Below are 24,615 nucleotides of genomic sequence, written 5' to 3' on the forward strand. Positions count from 1 at the left end.
AGCAGGCACTCTGTGCGATGCAGATATGTAGGTGACACTGCAGGACAGCCCAGGAGCTATACTGTGCAGTGCAAGGGGTGGTCAACTCTTTTCCCAGCACTCGGAAGTCCTCAAGCCTGCTAAGGCTCCCCTCCTGCACCTGCACTGGCCACCTTTCCTCTGGTGCCTGTCCAAAATCGGAGGTGAACGTGGGGAGGGGAGGCACATGGTCAAAGAAAGTTGCTATAGAGCCAAGAATGAAAGAAAAGCAAAACTCCGCAGCGAAATGGGAACTGCTGGCCAGGTTCAGCCTGGGAGAGGGCTGATAGCTCTTGTGTCAGGGCCTTTCCAGTGCTGCAAAACATGTTAAAGTCAAATTGTGAGGCTACAAATTGGAGTGAAATTTCTCTGAGAAAACAGCTGCGGCCAATACAAACAAGGTCTGAGGCAACTGGGATCTCATGTTTCTGTGCTGCCCTGTGCTGAGTCCTTTCCATGCGACTGGAGCAGAAGACCTTGTCCCGTTATGAGTACTGTTCCTGTGAGAACACTCTCCACGGATGCAACAGGATGGTGGCTGATGGTCCTGATGAGGATGGGTGCTGGGCTGCCTCATCCCTGTCTCCCTGGACAGGGAAGGAAGGCTGTGCTGGCTGGTGCTCTTGAAGTTGAGGCTGGAGAGGCTGGATGCTTTATGTGGGTTTAAGGGACAAAAAGCACTGCAGCACATTGACCTATAAGGCTCTAAGGCATTAAGGCACTCAAACATGGGCTAAAGCCTTAATTCTGGTGTCATCCTATTCAGTTCAAACGCAGTTACTCATTTTGAACTCTCAGAAACATACTCTGCAAACCATTCATCTCATCTTAAAAGCAGCAATTTCCAATTTTTTCTCTTTTGGGGATCTGTACATGTTTCCCATCAAAACTGCAGACCCCGTTAGGGAGTCTGCAGACTTAGCTGGTCAGAACTGTGGACTTGCTTTTCACAGCTGTCTTTTGGGGACCTGTGAGAGATGGCCCACGGGTGTTTTTTCCATGATTTCCCTCCACGCATGCCACGTGTGCTATGGAATTAATTCTGTTGATACCCCCTAAAATGTATAATTTCCTTCCTTTACGGGGTAAATAACCATGATGAAGAGAGGTTAAATGGTTTGTTCAGGACTGGAAGCCACAGGCAGAGGCAGGGCTTAAAAACATACATTGTGCTGCCCAGCCCTGTCCACAACCACGGAGCCGTGCTTGCTCTCCTGCGAGCGTGGCTTCGCTGACTCAGGCTCTGGTTTGGCTACACGGAGAGGAATGCGGAGGGAGCACTGTGTTGGCTACTCCTCCGCCTCCGCACACCAACAGCTCCTCACAGGAGTCCATCCCACTTGGGCAGACGACCACAACCCGAGCCGTGTTCCCACCACGCCACTGCAACGTGCCTTGCTGCTTTACAGCCAGCGTACCATTTTGACCTGGACGGTGGCACTCTCTGGATATGAAAATCAACCAACTGAATTCCCTCGTAATGGGAAAGTACCAGGCTGACAACCTGGGACAGGGTTTTGTCCCTCTGGTGTTGATTCAGAAAAACAGCGCAATGGAATAAAAAACGGAAGCTCTTCTGTGTCAGTAATTCCTATCATCTAAATACAAATGAGACAGAAGAGGTTCCTCTGTGTGGTCACATTTCACGTGTGACATTGAGTTGCAAATATCATCATGATTTTAACAGAGCTATCTGCTTTCTTTTCCTTGCAATTGCTGCTTACAGGAAACGGCCAGCCCGGGCGTTTAGGGGCTCCTCGCTGCTGGTTGCTTGCAGCACGCGTTTCAGACTCCTCGCCCGCTGCCGGAGGCTCGGTGGGGGAAGGAGTATGCCGCCCCCAGCTCCCGCTGCTGGAAGATCTCCCAGAGTATTCTCAACTTTGGGAATTTGCTCTGCTAGATTTCACGCGACTATTTACATGCTTAATATTAAGCAGATGCTTCAAGGCTCTGCTGACTTGGAGCTGCAGAATGGTACGAGCTGCTCTACTCAGTTTTTGCTTTAACAAAATGCACCTATGGAGACAGGCACCGTTGTATTGGTGCGACCATGTTCGTATCGGGGCAAATAAGCACAGAAACTGCATGCAAAATTCCCCTAATAAAAATACATTATATTAGTACACAGATAGGCACGGGAAACAGGTGAAACAGGATCACAGCTGAGCAATCAGCAAAACACGCTACTACCAGCAGCACATCAAATCAGCCTGGGAAGAGGGCTGGTTTCCATCAGCCGTATTCATACTTACTTTGCAAGCGGGACAGCGCTTTTAGCAAGAACAACTTACAGAACAATATACACACTAGTCACCGTCTGCAGTAACCATCCACTAACGCAAATGAGCAAGGGGTGCAGAATGCACTGATTAGATGCAGCACAGCCCTTGAACTCACTCTGTCCCACATTAAGTCTCCCAAGTAAGGAAAAAAGACTCTTGTGCCAAAAAGACTGATGGGCTTTCATCCAGAGTGCCGGTAAACCTCTGGTACCGTGCCATTCCTTTCAGTTGCACTACTGAATATTTATTTACAAGGAAGCATGTGAGTACAAAATCTGGCGCCCATCTCCAGGCTGCAAGTGCAACCCGGGGACGAGGCAACCCCCCCTTCCACGCACGGGGGCTGCCGGCACCGCAGCTGGGGCACCGGAGCTGCACAGCCCCGGGGGTCAGAAGGTGCCAAAACAGAGGGAAGGAAAAAAGAATACCGCTAGGAGCCGAGGGGAAACACATCCTCAAAAACACCCACCCGAACCCAAAATGTCCCGCTGGAAGGAAGCAGCAGCCGGCTCGGTACCCGTTGCCCCTTGCTTACGGGCCTCCCAGCTACCAAGCGCAGCAAGCCCCGCACAGCGGCGGGGGCAGCGCGGCTCGCCACCACCCGGCTGGGCGCTGCAAAGCCCGGCTCGGCGCTGCAAAGCCCGGCTGGGCGCTGCAAAGCCCGGCTCGGCTCGGCTCGGCTCTCACCTGCGCGGGTCGTGCACCTCCACCGAGAACTTCTTCTCGCGGAAATAGAGGTTCTCCAGCTGCCTCCATTGGAAGATCTGCGGGGAGAAGAAGGGGGTGAGGCGCCTCGGAGCGAACCCTCGCCCAGCCCAGCCCAGCCCAGCCCTGCCCGCCGCGCCGCTTCCTCCCGGCGCTGCGGCGGGGCTGCCCCGCTCCGCTCCGCTCCGCTCCGCCCCGGCTGGGCTCGGCCCCGCGTCCCGCCCGCGCCCCCCGCCCCGGAGCCTGGGGGCAGCGCCGGGGGCGGGCGGTGCCCTCCCGCCCGGCCCCCGCTGCCTGCGGCGGGCTGGGTGCCGGGGGAGGCGGGGAAGGCGGCCGGTTTCACTTTGCAGGGCGAAATACGGTTTAAAAACCGGGACTGGGCTACTTTGTCCTTCGAGGGCTGGCCCCGGGCACAGCAGCCTGGCCCTCGGGCAAGGCGTGCGGCGCGGACCTCGGCGGGGCCAAGTGGCCTGGCTGGGTCGGTGAGACCCCCGCGGAGGCGACTGGCACCGCTCCGCTGAGCTGCGGTACCCAGCGCTGCTTTTACCCCCGCAATCAGTGCAAAACTCGCATCAGCATCAGGCGAGCGGAGTCAGTTTATCTGTCCCAGGTGTTGGTGATGCCCAGGGCTCCAGCGTGCTGCCGGCGGTGCGAAACGCAGCAATAAGCAAGTCTTATTGCTGCCTCCATTTTACAGGCTGCCCCGCTGGGGCATCTCAAAGCAGCACGCAAAGAAAGCCAGCAGTGTCACCGAGGGGGGAAACTGAGGCATGAAGCAGTCACAGGAGTAAAATGCAGGTCTCCGGGGTGCTGGCCGCGTGCCCTCGCCCCTGAGCCCATGCTCCTGGGCAGCGGGACGTGCTCACGCCGTCCCTGTACCCACACCTCTGCTGGAAGCAAGCCGTGTCTCCCAGGCAGGAGGGAGGACTGACCGCAGAAGCAGCACGAAGGACGCGGTGACTGCAACACACCGTGTCAGCTCTGCAAACCACCGCATCGTCACCGCCACCGCCGGGTCCGCCACCGCCTCCTCTTTACAGATGAGTAAGCCAAAATCCAAACCCTGGCTTCCAGGCTGCTAATCCACCCCCTGGGCATCTCGCACTTCGGCTTCCCCACGCTGCCCCTAGCAAGTAACCTCGCTGCTGGGGAGCAGAGCTTTCCCTGATTTATGCTCCCTCTCCCACTACAAGCAGCTTCGGTGGAGTTCCTGTCCTACCCCCAAGGAAGGCGCTGGCTCCTGCCACACCGAGATAAGCCGCTTGCCCGTGTCAGCGCTCTGGAGATAAGGAAACAGGAGGCGTAATTTGATTTGCACTGATTAAGCTGCTGGTGGAGGTGAAATCTAGCAAATAAAACAAGCCACAGTGAGGACCCAAACATTTGCTCCTCACTTCAGGGACAGCAAAACTGAAAACATTTGTGTTTGTAAAAGTTTCCAACTGGGACTTGTGGATTTTTTTTTTCTTTTCTTTTTATCTTTCTGTAAGGGGGTGTTTGGAAGGCAGAGTGGGGTAAGGAGGGCACTGAGCTGCCCCGTACTCTGGGGCCGTCCGCTTCGCAGGAGAGTAGGGGAGGAAGGGGGCCAGGAGGGATGGGAAGCTTGAAGGGCTGGGTTACACTGCCCTTAGAGGATTATTTAATTCCTCCATTGGAAAAATTAACTGGTGCATGAAAGTTGTAGTCACCAAACAGAGCGCAGAAATACCCTCTCTTTTACCCACCGAGGGAGGACAGACGTGGGGTGAAAGGGTTAAACCCGGAGCCGAGGTCTGAACGTGAAGTCTGCCTCCCCTGCAAGCCCCCAGCGAGCTCTAGCCGAGCTTCAAAGGCACGAAAAGGAAGTCTGGGGCCTAAACTCCCACTGACAACAACCGGGGTCAAGCCTGAGACTGCTGTGTGGGCTGCCGAAAACGTCCCTCCGTGCTTCCAGCTGCCCGTCCGCAAGGCAGGGAGGATAACGCGGCCGTGCAGGGGATGTGTTTGGGAGGCGCTCAGACAGGCGGAACACATAAGAGTCTAAAAAACCGGCAGATCACACCCTTCAGAAAACATCCCTGTGTCCCCAGGTCACCTGTTGTCATTTATGACTAAGCTTTGGCGTGGCGCAGAAGGATTTTGAAACCCTTTTCCGAGCTGTTGGCAGCCGCTCTCCTCCCCATCCTCCTCCCTCGGACTCTGCCGGACCGTCCCCTGTGCTCCAACCCTTTCCTATTTTATCCTCTCCGCTACCAAACCTTACAGTGCTCAGTGCGTTAACTGCAGCTCCGTTTCCCTTCGATGATTAACTCCAACTGTCCAAACACACAGGGCTCTGGGGGAGCTGTTCAGACGCCTGAAGGTAGGCGTCGAGTGCCATTTTCCATGCCCCAGGGTACCCTGCCCGGCCCCCGGAGGGAGGGAGCCTGCCCTAGGGCAGGTGCTCTGCCTGCCAGCGCCACGCAGATGGCTTGGATCCCCAGCAGTGCCTACAGTGGCGTTAGACACCTACGCTTTGGGCACCGGAGCGGCTCTCCAGATTGCTGCATTTTTATATTTAGTTTCTTTGTTTTTCTTGGCAGGGTGTGGAAGGAGGCAAATCCAGACTTTTGGGAGGGAGGGGGTGAAAGTGACCCCACAACCTCAGTTTGTGTCTTTTTTCCATAGCCCTGCTCTCCAGAACGTGCACGTGCATTTTACCGCTGCTGTAATTGCACTCCCTTTGCTCCCCAAATATTCCTCTGCAGCCTCCCGCTCCTTTCGCCCACATTGATCTGAGAGGTCTCGCCCTTCCTATACATAAGGAATCCCATCTGCAAAAATGTGAATACCCACAAGAAAGTATCTGCTTTCGCGTTAGCAGATCACAACCCCTCAGGAGAAACAAAGCCTAAGGTCTCCCTTCAGCCAGACCTCCTAATGCAAGCAAGCTGTTCCCTTCACCAGTTGTCCAGCTTACGTACGGTTTCAGATTGATGTTGTTAATTCAGTGACAGATGCACAAGGTGCCATTAGTGGGTCTTCTTAAATGGAAGCATAATTTTTACCCATCAAGATCCTTTTACCACGCTGGTGCTTGCAACCTGCGCTGGGGAATACGAGCCACAGCAGGGAGCTGGTTGTAATTTCAACGGAGTCTTGCGGAAATGCAGCGGCAACAGATGCGTGCTGGTTCGGGGGCTAGCTTGAGTCAAAGCATCCATGTTCATGGCAGGTTTGCCTCTTCCTACACCAAGTCCGGGTCTGATTTTGGGTTATTTGGCTTATTTGGTTGGGTTATTTGTCTTTGGTTGATTTGCAGGGCCGAATCCAACGCCTGCCCTTGTGGGTGGGACAATTCGGATTGGCTTTACTGGAGTTGTATTAGGGGCGTAGTGACTTTTGCCAGGCAAAAGGTGCCTCACAGCAGGACTGGGACAGCATCTCCCCAAACACGCTGGAAATCAGGCTTAGGAGAAAGTCACTTGGTAACACAAGCTGAGAGCACAGCTCCCCTGCCCTTTAGTAGCTGCCTTCACTCGGAGCCCGCAGACAAGGGGACAATTAGTGGTGCTTGCGCTGGGCTGAGTTTCTGTGATGTGGTGGTTTGCCCGCTGGGATCTCTTCTGAGGTCAGCAGCCCATTTTGGATCATGCAGCACTGGGCAGCTTTCAGATGGGAACAATTTTTGGTAGTGGCCATCATTACAGGCTGCACATGAGATCATTTAATCTTCAATAGATACTGAAGGAAGTCTCCCTGAGATTGGATTTTGAGCACAGCTGCACACTCACACGTGCGCGTGAAAGGGAAAGGGGCTACTAAAAGAGGAGAAAAGAATTACCCTTATTCCCTTCTCCTCTGGGGGGACCATCCCCACCGTGGGCTCTGTTTCATCGTGCCGATAAAACTGGAACCGATACTATCACTTGAATTTGCAAAACTGCTTATCAACCCGTAAACATTCAAGGGAATAATTGTTCCCTGTTGGACCATGTGTACTGCTTCAGATGCGTTGGGGTGGGTGGGGAGGGTATGGTGGGGAAGCCAGTGCCAGAAATGGCTTTTCTGCAAAGCTGGCAGCTTAGAAGAGGAGCCAGGGGAGAGATCCGAGTGCTGCACAGAGCGCTGCGGAGAATTCAGGTGCGAGCTACAGGAATTTTCTCATTGGAAACCCCTTCCAAGAAGCAGGCAAGCTTGCCAGGCACCAGATGTTTGTGACTAGTTACAAAGAGCTGCAGTCAAAGCCCTTCAGACGCAGGCTTCTTTTGTGAGCACACTTGTGGTTTGCTGACTGCTCCCTAATTAAGCTGAGCCTGGAGGAGAGGAGGCCCAGGGATCCGCATCCGTTTCAGCCATGCAAGTCTGAAGAAGGTTTTTACCATTTTTATTGACCGTGGGGCCAGTGCCGTGGAGTTTGCACGCAGCAGGAGGTAGGGTGAGTGTGAGAGCATTTGAAAAATACCAGAGGTTCCTGATAAGGGAGGGAAGGTGTTTTGTGAACGAAACATAGGGGAGCATTTCTGGCTTGGTCGCTCATGTCCTGGGTGACCTGGACTTTGCTGAGGTGCGGGGAGCTGAGTTAATCTGTGCTAGGCACTGAGCCGTGCTCTGTCCCTTTGTGCTCAGGAAGCCTTGCCTGAGTATCCAGTGGAGGGACCGTGCCATACATTTGGGAACCTCTGGCAGTAATGAGGCTGTTGCTGGCTCCTCTGTTGCCCTGCAGCTCAGGGACTGGACAGAGAGGGTTGCTGAAGGGCAGCACTGGTGGTTGGTGCACAGGGCTCTCTGGATTATGGTACCTAGAGAAACATGCCCAAATAGTACCTTCTGGAATAATTCTCAGGCTTTTCTGTCCTGGGGTTGGGGTGCTGGGTCCCTAATACTGTCTTCTGCCTGCTGTGCCCAGAAGAGCTGGACTTGGCACTGATCTGGGCACTGTGGCTGGACGACCCTGTGGGGACACAGCGTGAACCGTTTTGCATTGGGTCTATTAAGAACCAGATGGAAAGGCCCAGGTATTTGGTGCCTTTTTTTCTTTCCCTTCTCTGCGTGTATGTCTTCCTCTGAAGCACCTGAGGTGGGGCACAGGCAGAATGTGGTTACTCAGTGATAAATATGCTCTCGGGGTCTCAGGTATCACGCTCGGTGGCTGTTGAGAATCCAACCGTTTGCAGAAGCCTACAGAGGATATACCTGCTGTTTGTCTGCTCTCTTCGGTGACCTAAAGGGGATTTACAAAGGAGGTGGAGACAGACTTTTCTCAGAGGTGCCCAGTGAAAGTATAAGAGGCAATGGACACAGGTTGCAGGATTGCAGCAAGTGAAATTCTGATGAGATATATATGAAAAAAACCCAAACAAACCCAAAACAATCAGTGAAGGTGGTCAAACACCAGGGCTGTGAGTAACCTGATCGAACTCTGAAGTTGGCCTGACTTTGAGCAGGAGGTTGGGCTAGAGACCTCCAGAGGCCCTTTTGACCTATATTTTTCTTTGATTGTAAGATTGTAAGATTGTAAATGACCAACTGTAATTGCTGTTGGACTTACTGACCTATATGGCGTCTCCCAGTCCTTCAAGACTTGCAGCATCTCAGATGATTAATGCCTTGTTAAATCATACTATGCAGAAGGAACAATCATCCCTCCAAGTGCACGCACTACCACCCAGACTGGATGCTCTGAAAGGCTTCTAGGAAAGGCAGGGAAATAACGTGGCACATTTCTAACAGCCCAAATGCAACCCCTTCCCTCGCCTACGCTATGGGCAAGAGCCAACCCTGGATGACGTCCCAATACGAAAACTGGTACTAAACAATGGAACTAAACAAGGACAGTATTTTCACACAGATTGCATGAGTGCAGCTACAAACTCCCAAGTCTTTTGTTCTGCAGTTTGAAGACAAAACAAACATAACAAAAAAATTCCTCCTTGGAAATGTAATTCCCTCCACTGAACAAACCAGCAAGCAAAATTCTAGGGGCTGAGTTATGCAGGAGGTCAGGGTGGAGGTTATGAGCGGTCCCTTTTTGGCCTTAAACTCTATGAAAATCACAGCTCCAGTGAAGTCAATGGCAGTTTTGTCCCAGTGATTTCAGTGGGGCCATGGTTTCCGGGCATGGATTTGTGTTCTGCCTCAAGCCAACCCTGCGCCCATCCATCATACCTCTGTCAAACTAGTTAGAGTGAATGAGGAAGGATCTGGTCCAGGCAGAACAGCACCATCTCAGCTCAAACAAATGGAGTCCTGTTTCAGGGGCAGATTTACCAAGAGATTTCCGTGGGCTGTCACCTGTGAATTAGTGTGACCCATTGCTGAGGGTGCCCCCAGGTCATGAGATGGGGATGCTGCTGCAGTACAACTTAGCCTTCCATCCTGCCACACTTCCATTCATTCCTGTATTTCTATTAGTTTGGGGTATTTTTTTTTTCTTTCACTTCCCAAAACAAAAAAATAAAAGGTTTCCTGTGTGATTTGATGTGGGAAACAACCCCAGCAATGATCTTCCCAGAGGCTTGCTGTCCTCCCTTCCCCCATGGAATGAGAGAGTGGCTTGGCTAAGCGAGACTTTCAGTGGTCTGTCAGCAATCCCAGCTCACTATCTAATTACTGCTTCCCCTCAGGCTTCAGGACTCTTTTTTTGCCAAACAGACAAACAATTTCTGGTCCAATTTGAGATCCTTTTTGCTGTGTGCTCTTCTCATGGGACCACACCACCCCAACAAACATTTCTGGCTTGACCAAACAGAAATTGCATCTAGATCTATATAATCACTCTGCATTCATTTCCATTGCAGAGAGACAATTCCCTATTAAATTTCAAAAAGTGGCTCAGAGAGACAGCAAAGCATCAGATCACAAAGGGAAGAGCCACTATTTGGACAAAGCATTATTTGTCTACATAATGCAACTTGATATTTGTGTCTATAACTGTATACAGACTGGGAGATCAGACTTTGACTTTATATACAACCAGGTCCACCTTCGCTGCACATATATATCTGTTAGATGCTGCTAGATATTGCATTGCTGTCACCATGCTGGGTGTCTCTAAATCAATACATCTACAAAGAACTTTTTTTTCCTGATTCTTGCAAGTTAATTTTCTCCCTCTTATCCTCTGCGGGCAAATCAAAGTGACTAGATCTTCCTGCATTAAAGAGCTCTCCTTTCTGACGTAATATACTATGTATTAGGTAAAGGATGCCCAGCCTATAGCCTATGAATCAGCTGTGGCACCCTAGAATGATTTATGCCGCCCACAAACCATTCCTGCTACTCTCTTTCCTACGGATCCTTTTGTCTTCTCTAGTGGCATGTCTACAGTACATCTATACATCTACAACCAAAATACAGCAACCGCCATCCCCATCCCACACTGCTATGACGATGCACATACATATTAGGTTGCGTGACTAAAAATACTCCTGTGATGCAGGGTGTCTGCACATGGGGTGCCACAGCGGCAGCAATCTCGTGTACGCAGTAATGGGCTGCAGTGCCTGACCTTGCGAGCCTCCTGCCGAGGCCGCTGACTTAAAGATGCCTCATATGCATAGCCACTGAAGAACTGGGCCCTGCCTGGTTTCATCTGGGGATAAAAATGCCCAGACCTTTGGAGTAGTGAGTCCTGGTGAGCTAAGAGACAGCGTTTGAGAAGGGTGGAGAATGCGGGGAGCCTGCTACCACTTCAGAGCCAAGCACAAGTGCTCGAGGAGGTTTCAGTCTCGCTCCAGATCTCCACCCTAACTCCAGGGTGCTGAGGTCCAATTTGTTTCACTTTGTGCTGTCGGAGTGATTTGTCTTTGCCTCTTGTTGAAGTTCCTGCTGTGCACTGCAGAATCATTTAAGACTTGGCTGCTGCTTTTATAGAGAATTACCCTTTAAGACCTGAATACGACAAAGCACTTAGAGCAAGGGAGTTTTACTTTGATGGGACTACTCCTGTATTTAATGGTAGCCATGGGCTTGACTTGGCTGGATCAAGGGATGGGATGTCATGCTGTAGCCTTTGTGAATGTAAATTCTTACAGAAAACCCTGGGGACTGCATGCCTGGTGGTATCACCACAGTACACGTACACTAAACCACCAAAATAGTGCTGGTTTCTTTATAAAACAGCAGTGCCTTAGACTATGTATTAGTGTTTACAAGCATTATAGTTGATCAAGCTACTTATTTACCTAGATAATGGAAACTGAGCATGACTATTCTATGATTTTAAGAAATTGCTTTCCCTGGACAATCTACTTAGTGAGACAATCTCTCAGATCAGCCCTGTTTGGAAGAGACACTGAAGCAAACGTTTTCCAGCTGATCCAAGAAAGATAAAAAGTGGTGATGATGACGTTAGGTGGTACCTAACAATTCATCCTGGTTCAACCATGGCAAATTCCACACAGCCAGACTCCTTCCGCCTTGTTCCGAGCTATGGAGCCCTTGTCTTGCTCCACAAAGTTATTGTGTAGGTTAATGGCAGTTTCTTTCTTTGGCTGCTGTGATTTATGCAGCCTGCACCCATACCCAGCTCCTATAGCTGTGCTGTAGGATACTGATTGTGGGCCAGATGGTGAATGGGACTGGGAACTGATCGAGGTTAAAAGTGACCACTTTTTTTTGGCTGGGTTATGCTGAGCTCTGATCCCTTCTCTGGAGCAGTTTCCTTCCCGGCCACACAGTCATACCAGCGGGACTGAGGAAGGGGCCCAGGGGAGGAAACGAGTGGTGGTGGCAGGATTGTGATGGGGGAGGAGGGTGGTGAAGGCCACTTCAGCCGGTGCTGCTGCCAAAAGAAATGTTCGCTGAATGACAGCCCAGTGGCATGTCCGGCCAAATCCCGTGGAAATCCTCAGTGTCAGGGGCAAAATCCTGCTTTCCAGCCCTATGTGCTCTGGTCTGATTTATTCATCTCCCAGCGCTCTCGGCAGCTTTTTGGCACAATGAAGTGCAGTGGTAAGGCATGGAGTAGTGGGTGTTGCAAGGGGAAGAGCCTAGCGCTGGATGGTAGGCAACCCAAACTGAGGGCAAGCAGCAGGAAAAAAGGTGCTAGTGAGAACATGGTCTCCTGTGTAACAGGGATGGAATAAGACATTTCAGCAGGGGAAGATCTTAAACTGTGGCTGCTCTTCAACAGTCACAGGTCTGGGTCTTACATTTCGATATGGAAGGAAATGGGGCAAGCAACCTCTCTCCATGGGAAGAAACAGCATGGTAGGGAACTTCGCTTTGTATATGCCTCCCTCCTCCAGTGCTCCACATTTCCAAATACTAAACCAAGACTGAATTACTGCACTATAAAATGAGTTGAACCCACCGTGACCTGAAGACTGGTTCAGTTTATAGCCAAGTCCGTAATCCAAAAAGCATGAAGGATCAGCAATGGGAAGAGAAATAAAAGCGCTGAGCAGAAGGAGTCAGCAGGTAGTCCTTAACAGTCAGCTAATCACAGTGAATAATTTATTACAGCAATGCCACTGAGACTCCACTAGCTTTTAAACCAGTATTTCCTGGAAATGTTTTCCGCTCCTCTTGTATGATTTGTAAATTTGAAATCTTTTATCCCTGTCTGCAATGCAAAGATGTTTGCAAAGGTCTTAGGAAATGATGCTGTACCAAGAAGAGCCCAATGAGTCCAATACATTGAGTATATTGTCAATACATGAGTCCAATACATTGTCTCTGACCCCATTTGATTCAGGATGCTCCAGAGAAAGGCCAGCCCTTTCTGAATACACCCTGTGGCATGCTAGTGAGAGGAGCGTTACACATGCTCCATACCTCTGACAGCAGAAACCAACTTGCTGCCAAATCAAACACCTTCCTTGAACATGAGGGTTTATAACCCCTCCCAAAATCCTGTTCGAAAACAACCGATTCAATGTTATAACTCTGGATGCAGGGGTCACCCATACACACTTTTACTCCTATCTTAAACCCTTCTAAGCTCTTGCCCTTTATTGTATCATGCAGCAAGGAGTTATGGAAGTGAATTGGACTCCCTTTAACTGATCTGAATTTCATGTTTCTGTTGCCTTTTTGACTGTCCTGATGTTCTATGATCAGTCAGGATAGAGACCAATTTGTCAGCTTCCTCCTCCCCATCGTTCACTAGTTTCTATACATTTCACATCAATCCCTACTTTATGTTTTTTTAAGTTACTGGTCTGTCATTCCTTCACCACAGGAAGCACAAGTTTAACCACTCCATCAATGCAATTACTGACTTGACAATGCTTCATTATGCCCTAAAGCAGAGAGGATCTCTATTTGTTCTGCAATAAAGCAGCCCTTAATTAGGGTATTGCTTCTCCTGTGTAAATACCTCATTTTGCTTCTGGAGTTGGGAAAGTTCACTCTATCTCTTGCTGTTTGGAAAAGGCCAAGTGACATTACACAGCAATCTTCCACTGTCTGGACACAGTTAACGTGCTGATTACTTTGCTCACGCTTTCAACAAGCAGGTGATTTCTCTCTGATCAGACACTTAAAGCTACCGATTTTACTTGTGTTTTGTATTGCTTGGTAGGATGGGTCCAACTCAGCTCTTGTTTTTACATGTTTAAATGGGAAGTCAATCCACTACCGATGCTTTGGATTTACAACAATACTACAAATTAAATCCTTCTGTAATGAGAATCCATAGAGCGTTGTGGAGACCTTATGGCATGGGAGAGAGTATTTTCATAGCATGCTTCATTTCGTCTCAGAGAAAGGATAACACTGGGAAGAAATGGCAGAAACTGATATTTGGCTGTCACAGGGAAAATCTTTGTCAAGCTACATTCACAGCTGAATTTCGGGATGCCTCACATTTTATCTTGTTTCCAAAACTCTTTATTCCCCTTGGGTTCTCTTCAGTCAACCAGAGAATGCAAACACTGATAATGTTTATGAGCCTGAGAAAAAAGGCTCACCTTAAGTTTCGTTGCCACTAGCCTTCTGTGGAAGAAAATGGGATAACACTATATAGAGGTATTTCTTGCAGAGCAACCAAACACTACCAGGCGCTCCTTTAAGGTCATTTTATTTTTGGTGATAAGTTAAACAATTTCTCTGTCTGTTTATTGGCTATATGGAAGTCCTTTGGCTGACTTCGTTAATCATTCACTCTTCAGCTTGGAGTTAATTGTTTACTAACTGTTAAGCTGTGTGCACTAAAAGATGCCTTTGGGCTCTTAAATCAGTGGGAATACCTCACCAGAACAACAGAGACATGCCTAGTGCTACTACAACTGCTTGAGCATGCAGGTCTCACAGCTCCAGGCTGCGCCGCTTCTGCTTCATGTACAGGTCTCTTGGGATGGAGAGGAGTTACATCCCTACCTGCTGGTTAAAATGAAGGAACACCACTCACAGACATTATAGTCACACAGGGGGGCTGCAGTGCCTTGCTCTTTCCAATTGCTCTGCAACGCAAGCAAAATAACCCTTAATGACCCTTCTCTGAAAACAATGGTTTTGGTCACTACAGCCTCAGCGGCTTGTGGGAGAGTGGTGCTAGCACAGCCCATCTGAAGACCTGGCCCCAGAGAATTTGCTTTGGTTTATCATGGATATTGGATGGTGCTGACCCAAGATGGGCAGAGCCCAGCAGGACGACGACTCCTTTTTGAGGTGCTTTTTCAAGGCACCGGAGCCTCGAAGGGCCTTTTGTCTTCACAGGGAAGAGTTTGTAGAAGCTAAGTCTAACACAGAGGGAGATGGATTCTGCCCATCCTGGATGCTGTCTGCTGCTGCTACAAAAAATGGCACTGGTTCTGCAAGCCACTACTAAACTTCCAGAATGCCTCAACATGTGGACAGCAGCCATCTTTCCACACTTGATACTCCCTTCTTTTTGTCCAGCTGCAGTGATGGATTTTGTGAGGTATACCTAGCCTTTTGCATTTATTTAATACCTGAGAATGAACAGCTGTCAGATTGTAACTGATACAGACCAAATCTGTGTTTGAACAGGCAACATTCAAGAGGAAGCCTTTGGCAGGGCTTGCTGCGTCTGTGAGCTAGCCCCTGAACATACAGGAGAAAAAAACAGAAAGAAGAACGATAAGCTTCAAAGTGATGGCTTTGGGTAGCTTCAGGGCTTCCACAGAATTCAAGCATTGGCAGGAGGGACCATAAAAATAGAAGCGTGGAGTCACATTAGGCTCCGCAGCCCAGTGCAAGCTGCATTCCAGTTTAATAGCCCTGCATTCCCGCCTGACCACCTCGGACTAGGTGCCAGATACCCATCTCGGTTGCATCCCCAGTAATGCTGGAGGACTTATGCCTGAGTGAGAACAGCGCAAGCAAGATCAGGTTCTGGCCCTGCGTCAGCCTCAATTCTCCTCTCTGGACTCATCCAATTTGCTGACAAACCTAGTTAGTTTTCTAGAGACACATGGCTGATTTACTCCAGCAATTTAATAAAAACATGGTTTTGACTGACTGCTAATGGGATCGCCTGAGATAGGCTCAGCTGCTTAGTGTGGGTTACAGTTTTACTTGCAAACACAATAAGCATGGAAATCTATCTAGGATGACATAATAGGAAAACATTACAATCTCTCTTATAAGACAAGCAAGGTTTTTATATGCATTTAATATAAATGTCTTGGTTTCAGCTGGTTTCTTGCTACAATTTTCTGCTTGTGTTTCTTCCAGGGAGATTTATTTTTCCATTGTAATTTTTCAATTTGTTTCTGGCATTGGCAATGTGCAGGAACAAAATAATAAAGATCAGAGAAGACATAATCTCCACACACCCCCCCCCGCCCCCCTCCAATTTTACCTTGCAGAAAGTTCAGTAAGGTTTACCCCTCCCCTTTGCACAGCAAGGACTTGAACCAGCCAATGCTGGTATAGTGAAATGAATCAGATACTATGGTAAGCTCCCAGATACCAGGGTTATCAAGTGCAATTTTACAATCTAATTAGCAGAGGATTAAATATTGCACCTCGCTGAGGGTGTTGGGCTGCTCTTGCCAGAGGGGTTTTACCACCTGTGTAGGGTAAGAAGCCTTTTTACTTGCTCTACAGAGCATAAAAGCACACGATGGCGAAATAATGAAGCCTCAGCCACTCTATCCAAGTCCTGTCCCTGATTGAGGTTGTGCATTTTGGAATAGCCTTGCCAACAGATGGGGTTTGCAAGCATCATGTAACAGAGAAATGCTCATCTAGGCTGTCTTTTCACTGCTGTGGTCTCTGGATTATGGCAATGGACAAATTCTAGCCCGGAAATTCCTGCTCTCCCTTCCCACCCAACCTTCCCTCCCAGATTTATGACCGCCTCTGCTAAGCCACAGAAGTCCTCAGTGGTTTATACATAAGGCGGCACCATTGTTTTGGGTCTTCGGGATTTTGTACATAACTTGCTGAGAGAAAAAAATAGTAATTCCTAATAAAGAGAAAACCAGCACCCTATTTTTTAGAGTTACATTTGCAGAAAAAGGGTGGGATATGCTTACAGTCCCTGAGTCTAGGGGCTACGTGAGAGCTAGAGGTAGGTTAGTGGGGACACGGAGAGGCGTGCCAAGATGTTATCAAGCTCTAGAATGAATGCTACAGACCGGATCACCCTGAGCGGCTGAGAAGAAAAGTAGAGAAGCTAAGAAAGGAGGCTTGACTCTTCTAGCGGAAACGGCTGTCTCCTCTCACGCAGTCAGATTACCCGACCTCTTTTTTCTTTCTTCTGATGCTCTCCACCAACACTCTCATCCCATCAGGGTTGATAAAAATTGCGATAGCTTGTGAATGGCTGAGTCCTTGTCATGGCAGGGCACTGTTTTCCTCCAAAGAAATGTTGCTATCACTAAGGCTGACTTCTGAAGGCATGTTTTAAGGACATGTCTTCCCTGGGGGGTTGGCACTAATGGAGGTATGTGGGTGCAAACACCTAGCCTAGGCATGTTTTAAACTATCACATGTGAGTATGGCTTGCCCTGCAGGTAATGATTGATCCCAAACAGATACATCTTTTAGAGCACAGATGCTATGTGAAGACCCCCCTACTCCCCTCATCCATTTCTTCAATGAATAAAAAGCCCCATTAATAGCCTTCAGTGAATAAAAGGCTAATTGATGCACCTATTATCTCCTGCTGCCTCCTTAGCAGTTCTGTTTTCTATCAAAACCTTGATTCTAGTTTAAGAGAAGATGCTATCTGTGAGCACCCGACAGTGTCCAACTTGAATGTGATCAGAGGAGGTGAACGAAAGGGAGTGGGGGGGGGCTTGGCACAGAGACAAAATGAGAAAAAGAAAATGTGAAGAGAAATGCAGTATGTTAATTTAGCGTGGAAGTATTTGCATCCATAGAAGAGCTGCCTAGTTGCTCCAAATCATCCAGTTCTGCAGCCTGCACGCAAGCCTGAAACCTTGCCTCCTGGTGTCTCCATGGGTTTGCAGTACAACAAATACTGTTGCTAACAGACTGTGTGTGCCCACCTGCAGGGCATGTGCTCAGAGATGAGCTTTTTTGTATTAGATGGCACCCTAGGTAGGAAAATCAGAACACATGGGTCTGCCTCGTAGGATGAGCTCAGGGGATCAGAACCTTCCTCCTCCCAAACAAACAGAACATTCCTTAGCTGCATTTCTCAAAGGCAATTTGGAAGGGCTGAGACAAATCCCAGTTTTCAGATGCACTGAAAGCCTCACTAAAAATAGTAATAAAGAGACCAGAATGGCTAGTCATCACTGACCGAGCTCTAGTTTTGTGATCAGATCTATGCATGCCATGCCTTGATTTGTGAACTGTTTCAAAGTAAAGTTCCTAAACAAATCAGATACTGGGCACAAACTTTTTAATGCCTTTTTTTTTTTCTGGCATGTGATGAAAGTCTTCTTTTCTTGTTAGCTTGACATGAACTCTTCAGTCAGTAAAATCATTGCTTATCAAATGTAATGCTGCTCCTGGGAAAACCATGCAATCTTTTCATTTTGTAATAAATGGAAGAAGCTTCCCTGTCCCTTCTTTCCTCTCTCTCTCAGATCATTTGTGGCTTGACAATACAGTATCAAGGGTTGGCTGAGCACCCTCAATCCCGCCATAGTCAGTGGGGATGGAAGATCTCCAGCACCTGAGAGGATCAGCCCTTCAGTTCCCATTTATGTCTTATGAACCATGCAAAACAGAAGTGTAAGTTACAAGATTAAGTGGCGCTTATTTCCCCCCCGTACCACAACATTTAATAAATGAAGAGCTACTTTTGTCCATTAATTCCTTGCAGATATTCAGACAAGTTTGGGAGAAACAACATCCTTCAAAATCACATGAATCAATGCCAGCATTTGGCATACATCACACCCTCAAATCAAGCTATAACATGTGTGGCAAGTCCAGACCTTGGTAGAAAAGTAAACACTTACCTTTCTTGGTTTCACTTTGTCATGGTAGTCATATTGAAAAATCCCCTTGTAGCTAAGTCCTAACCACCAAGGAATTCCCTGCTTGTCCTGGAAGAAAAAAGAGAGGGAGTTATATTGAATGGGATGGGGAAATGCTGGAGATTTCCTAGCTTGTTATTCAAGGTGCAGATTTGTTTCTAAGCAATATCTCTGAATGTCATGGGTGCTGTTAAATTTCCTCAAGTCACAAAGCCACGTGGTGTTTAGGAGAGATCTGTTTCGCTTTTAGCTATGACATATAAAACCATTTCAAACGCATCACCTGTGATCAAGTTACTCAAAATGCTGCCAAGGGAGGTGGGGAGGTTTGACATGGGTCCCTTGTGCAGTGGTGCATCCCCTTTCTCTTCCCTGCAAGTTATTCAGTCTGAACACTCAGAGACTGGAGAGGAAGGAAAGCGAATCACTCAGCTGACTTGAATTATGTGGAGGGATTTTAGCATTAATCTTGAAAATGCAGCGGTAATGGGATCTGAGAGCTACCAAGTGATAAGGTCTGACAGGCTCGGACCCAACTGCTTTGTGTCTGAGTGTGCAATAAAATGGCCTTATGGAGTAATGGCTGATATCTGATACCAGTCTCTTTGCAATTTACTGAACTGGAGTCCTCAATGAAATTACATCTGTTCTGTTAATGTGATAGAGAACGGCAGGGTAAAATGCAGCAAAACCCAAACCCCCACATCAGGCAGAAGCAAAACCTATTATGTGCAATGTTTGCTGCCTCGTTGCTGCTCACTGGTACTTATTGATCATGGGGAGTGCACTGGAATAGCTCTCAAGTGTTTGCAGGTTTGAACGCCCAGCCCAATCCCTCTAGACTCTTGGTCAAGAGCAGTCCAAGAGATCTGGATGCAAAGGGTGCTGAAGGGATCCTGCCCTCTGGCAAAGGATGCGGCTAATGTTTTTTGCAAAATGCCATGCACATTAGCAGGAATAGACTAGAAACGCATCTCCCTGAGACAGGTACTGTCAGGTATTTGTGTTTTTATGGTACCCCATGTGTACAAGACATTATAGATGTATGAAAAACCATATGATCTGTGCAGAGAGATAATGATGAAACACATCAAAACTTCAGGGGTGATAAATGAGGGAATATGCTCTGGGGAGTGTGAATCTAGCTTTCCTTATATGTTTATTGATTTCTCGACTTAAAAAAAATAACAACCCTACACAGCTGGTCAGGCAGGGAAGTAATAATCATAATATGAGACTGGAAGATCTGGTGATAAATCGTTAGACAAAAGAAATGAGGGATTTCATGAATACTTGAATGAAATCCACATAGTCAGAAGTGGAGAGCTGTTTGGGGAGGGGGATGTGTTATCTCTAGAGTATGGGACAATGATTTGGCATTGAAAAGATGTACTATATCTGTATCCATCTACCTATATCTCAAATGAAGGGAGTTGCAGTCTGCAGGTCATGGCCCTAGTTAGTTGCTCATGGATCTGCTGGCTGGGAAAAGTCTGACCTCCTGGAATTACAAAAAGGAGTGAAGCATTGAGTCCGCCAGCGATGTGGCTGGCTTGTCCCTTTGGTGCTGGTTCACTGGCATCACCAGAGCTTGCTGCTGCTTGTGGGCTGAACATCTCCAGCACAATAGGACTTGAAGAGTTTTATCTCCAAGAACAGGATTTTCCTCTTCGGAGCTGTATTTACAAAACATTTGCTATACAGTTGAAATAAGTTTATCCTACCACAGGAAGTGAAACAAGACTTTAGTAGCAGTGTATTGTATTCTGAAAGCAGGATGGTTATTTGTACCTCTCTCCTTCCCTCTCCAACAACAGTTGAATTCAATAAATGCCCCTTTTTTATAGCACGTACCTTTACTGCGTAATAATGTACTCCGTATGTTGGGAGGGATTCTACAATGCTCATGTAACTGCAAAACAATACATAAGAGAATAACAAGTCTGAGAAGCTGAGAAGATTATCTGGGGGAAAATGCTTAAATAAATAATTAATTAAGTACAGAAATACTTAAAAATAAAGCATTAGATGAGATGGGAGACATAGTTACATATTGTATTTACAGTTCAGTATAAATATTTATTGATAAAACAAAGGTCACAAGAAGTCTCTCTTATTCCACTTACTTCACAATTGCTTGACCTCTTGTCTGACCATTTAGTTTCTTGTAATGTTCAATGACTCGATCCTCACTGGAAAGGAAGAAATTAGATGTTTTATATAATGGCAACATCATGACTAAGAATCCTGCCAAAAGGTGGAGATACTTCTGTTAACACAGCTACCGACTGAGGGAATCAAGAGATGCCAAGCAAAAGTGTTAGATGAGGGAATTTGATGCAGCCCAGGGTGAACAAGGGGACTCACAGACTGAGAATAAAAATAGTTTTCTGGGAGCTGGCTTTCTGGAATAACCTTTTTTACTCACTAACGTGGTATCTATGTGTACAGACGTTCCCCTCTCTGCATTACTTTCCTTATCTACAAATGATGCCCACGGTATTACATCGTGTGGCACACAGATGTGTGTTGGAGCTGCTCAAGCTCTGCTTTGCCCTAGCTGGTGCAACTTCTTTCCAAGCCCACTGAGTTCTCTGAAAGCTAGCAAAGCTTTCAGAAATTGGTGGCCAGTAATAGCCTTAAGCCTCACAGGTTACTCCTCACTGCAACTGCACAAAACCATGTACAGCAGCACTAGTGGAAGTACAGTACTCTGGAGAAATTTCTCTCAGCAAGGAGTTAAATTCCTAGTGTACACAGAGGCGATGTCTCTAACAGCAGGTTAAACAGTGGCAGAGAATGTTTCCAAGGCACTCAAACTTGGGTCCCTTTACTGCTAAAGTACTGATGTGCCTTTGCATACTTTTGGGTTACGCTAACTTGCATTCCCCCAGGCAACTCCTGGCTATGCGCTGGGAGTTAGCATGGGCCAGGGCCCATTCCCAACACTGCTCTGGAGACTAAGACAGTTTCATGGTATAGACGGACTTTGTTCCACACCAGTGGACCTCTGTATCAGAGAACAGTTCTGGGTGTAGTTGATAAATGCATGTTGAGACATTCATCTATCCATGGTAGAGAGGTAGCATCCAAGAGCAGATCAGCATGACCCAAATGACAGACTGAGAGACATGTATAAGTTCACTTTTAAAGAATCTCATTCCTTTTTCTCCAGTGAATGGGTAGCAGGAGAGCACAAAACCAGAGCTATTTGATGCATACAATCATCAACTGTGCTAGCAAGGTCGCAGCATGGCAAAGTAGAAGCCAATGATCTCCTTTCAAAGGTTCACAGTGCTCTCCTTTGATTTCAATAGCATTCCTCTCAATCTACAGCCATGCAAGTCATCACAGCCTCCAAGCCTGGTACTTTCAGACTGGTCTGACTTTGGTTCTTCTCTAACTTCCAGCAATGTAATGCCCACAGGACCAGCTCTGTTACATTGGCATGACAGAATACTCAAGTCCTCAGGTTTAAACCCCATTTCTTGCTCTTCATGTTGCAACACCAAGGATAAGGAATCTATTGAGTCCCCTCGAGATACCGTACAGACCTTGCCAGGCGAAGAGGAAGGAAACCTAAACTACCTTTATGCCACCTTTGTGCCCTCCCCACCTGGCACTGCATAAGCTTCCAGTAGTACCAAGTGTCTATCTAATCTAATGCCATCATGCTGCATGCGGTTTAGGGCAGTGTGAACTGGCATTTCTCCCTCCCTGCATTTCTTAGGTCCAGCTGGGGCCCCTAATGGGGCCTTTAAAGGCAGCCACAGAGTTGTCCACCATGCAGTAATCCTTCCCCAGGCAGAACTGAAGCTATTTTTATTGCTAGACAGCGTGAAGGAGCACAGCAGTGTGGGATGGTCTCATAGATGACCTCACCGCAACTGCTCAGAGATGCCCACAGGGACTTCTGTGGAAAACTGCAAAGCATTTCACTAGCCCTGCTAACACGACTGTGTCTTCTCATTGCTGCCTTCCCCGTACGCATCCTTGTGCCAGAGAGATCTGCGTGAGCCAGAATCTCTTTTAGAAAGAAGTTCCCCTGTCCCTGCTGGGCACAGCCTTCATAATGGCCTCGGTGATGTCACAGGTAGAGGCCACAGAGCCTGCTGTGACATCACACACAGGACGTTCTGCTCTGTGACATCACAAGGAGGACAAACTGCACTGTGGCATGACAAACAAGACGTGCTGTGCACAGATGGGGCGTGGGGCCTGGCACAGGGGAGCTGAGGACTGTACATGCATCCCTGGTAATGCAGGGAGGAAGGGAGAGGACCAGAAACACCAGTGTAGACAGCACAGAACAATTCAAAGTGCAGTCTGTTGGACCGTCAGCAGGGTCAGCTGTTCCCCCACAAGCCTGTCATTTGTCTGAGAGTAACTGCTATCCTTACTCACTCGCCAAGTGACTTCCCCTGAAAGTCACTTGCGAAAATAAAAGGGCTCTTACTGGGGCAAGGTGAAGTGATGTCCCACCAGCACACCACCACGGGTACAGGGTGCCGAGTCAGTGACAAATTACGTGGGTAAAGGAATGGTCCAGCTTTGCCATCAAATCCCTCAGAATAATTTTAATGCTTAGAAAATGATCTGTAAGATAGAAATTCAACAGCTATGAAACCATATCCAGCCCACTGATCCAAGCAAGTACCACAGATGTTATGGGTGTGCACATGAAGGCAGAGCCCGGGTCTCCTGCCGTGATTATCATAAACAGGGTTACTTTTGGAGCAATAACTGAATTACATGAGTGTTCAGTACTGGAAGATCTCCAAAACCCATCATTCTTAATAAAAAAGATAGGCAGAGAAGGCTTACAGCCCTTTGAAATTACCTCTTAAAACAACGATTACATGTGGATGCAATTCCTCTCGGTCTCAGATAGGAACAAACCAGGAGTGACTTCTCAGAAAACAATGGAGTTTCTCCAGTGGAAAATGCTCTTAGCTTTGGTATCCACTCTGTGCAGTTTATTGTACAGATCAAGCTCTCATATTGATGAATTCAAGGAAAGGATAGCTGTACCTACAGGATGATTACCTAATGTGATTCTGGATGTGCTCTGTTTTCTTACAAATGATTATTATAAAATAATGGATATGTTCCTAGACCATACCCCTTGGGTAGTGAAGCCAATCGATGGCCCATTTCTTTCAAAAGGACAGATTAGATGTCAGGGAGCCTTCCTGAACAGTGGGATGAATAAAGTTATGTTCTCAACCTGTACTAAAAGATGTGGGATAGTCCAGGCTCTACCCAGTTCTCCTAAACAAATGCAGACAGCACTCTCTGTACCTCCTTTGCCTCATTAGGACACTGATGATCTTCCTTTCCATTGTATAATGTTTTGAGGTCTACAGATGTTAAGTGCCAGGTAAGTATCATCCTTGTTTCTACTTTTGGACAAAAAAAACAAAGACTGAATTATCAGTTGAGCCATGAATATTTAAGAGTAGGATTTGCTGCCTTTCACCTTTCTACAACACTGAGCTAGTCACACTTTGGGGAAAGAAACAGATACTCTGGAGCACAATTCATCCTGACAGCAAAGGGAGCTGAGGGCACCTAGCTCAGATGGAGAGGTCTACGCTGAAGAGATGTTCATGGTGGGGTGAATCCCACCCCAGCTGTGTGACAGTCGCTTCTCTAACAGTTCTTTGAACTTCCTTTTCATTCCCTGCGCAAGAAGTATCATTCAGCACAGAGGTCACTTTCTGCCTCCAGCTCTGGGACAGAGGGGTAAGTCCAGCATGTGCCAGGGAAAACAAGCGAAATCATTCAGGGGTCAGAAGGAGCATTAGCAGAGCTTATAAACGTTCTCCCCTATCATTTCAGCTGTTCATCTCTGAGCGGCTGCCATGCTGCTATTGACAGCTGGGAGAGTGCTGGGACACTGCCTGGACCACCAGCTGACGTCTCCTCTCCCCCTCCTCTGGCTTGTTGCTGTGTCAGTGACATAGAAACTCATTCATAACGCAGGGCCAACAGAGGATGCTTAACTAATGTGGAGACACGGAGGCTGCCGAAGCACTACCGTCTGTTTGCCAGCTCATAAAACATTCCCCCCGAAGCTGCAAAGATTAGTACATGGATGATATCCTGCAGCAGACAACTCTGATAAAGATCTTTAGAACTACCAAGAAATCCCCCCTGTCCCAGCAGCTTACAGAACTGGATGGCAGACAACTTGCAAGCAAATGTAGGGCCAGAGTTTCTCATCATCACATCCAGATTTTCAAAGGTAATTGTTTCCCCCTTCTCTTCCCAGCACGCTG

At 47.8% G+C, this 24,615-nt stretch overlaps 1 protein-coding gene across 5 annotated transcripts in view; it reads right to left on the reverse strand.

The window, feature by feature from the left end:
- Positions 1–24,615, reverse strand: part of FRMD4A (FERM domain containing 4A) — a 386,480-nt gene that overhangs the window by 38,337 nt on the left and 323,528 nt on the right. For all 5 annotated transcript variants that reach the window (XM_087764139.1, XM_087764138.1, XM_009467272.2 and 2 more), the window contains 4 exons: positions 20,461–20,526; positions 20,189–20,246; positions 18,317–18,403; positions 2,988–3,064 (listed from right to left, as the gene is read on the reverse strand). In XM_087764139.1, the coding sequence (XP_087620265.1) occupies positions 2,988–3,064; positions 18,317–18,403; positions 20,189–20,246; positions 20,461–20,526 (288 nt within the window). The remainder of the gene's footprint in view (positions 1–2,987; positions 3,065–18,316; positions 18,404–20,188; positions 20,247–20,460; positions 20,527–24,615) is intronic.

Source organism: Nipponia nippon, unplaced genomic scaffold (genome assembly GCF_047370975.1).
Source record: "Nipponia nippon isolate SJK-2023a ecotype South Korea unplaced genomic scaffold, ASM4737097v1 scaffold_3, whole genome shotgun sequence".
Lineage (NCBI taxonomy): Eukaryota > Metazoa > Chordata > Aves > Pelecaniformes > Threskiornithidae > Nipponia > Nipponia nippon.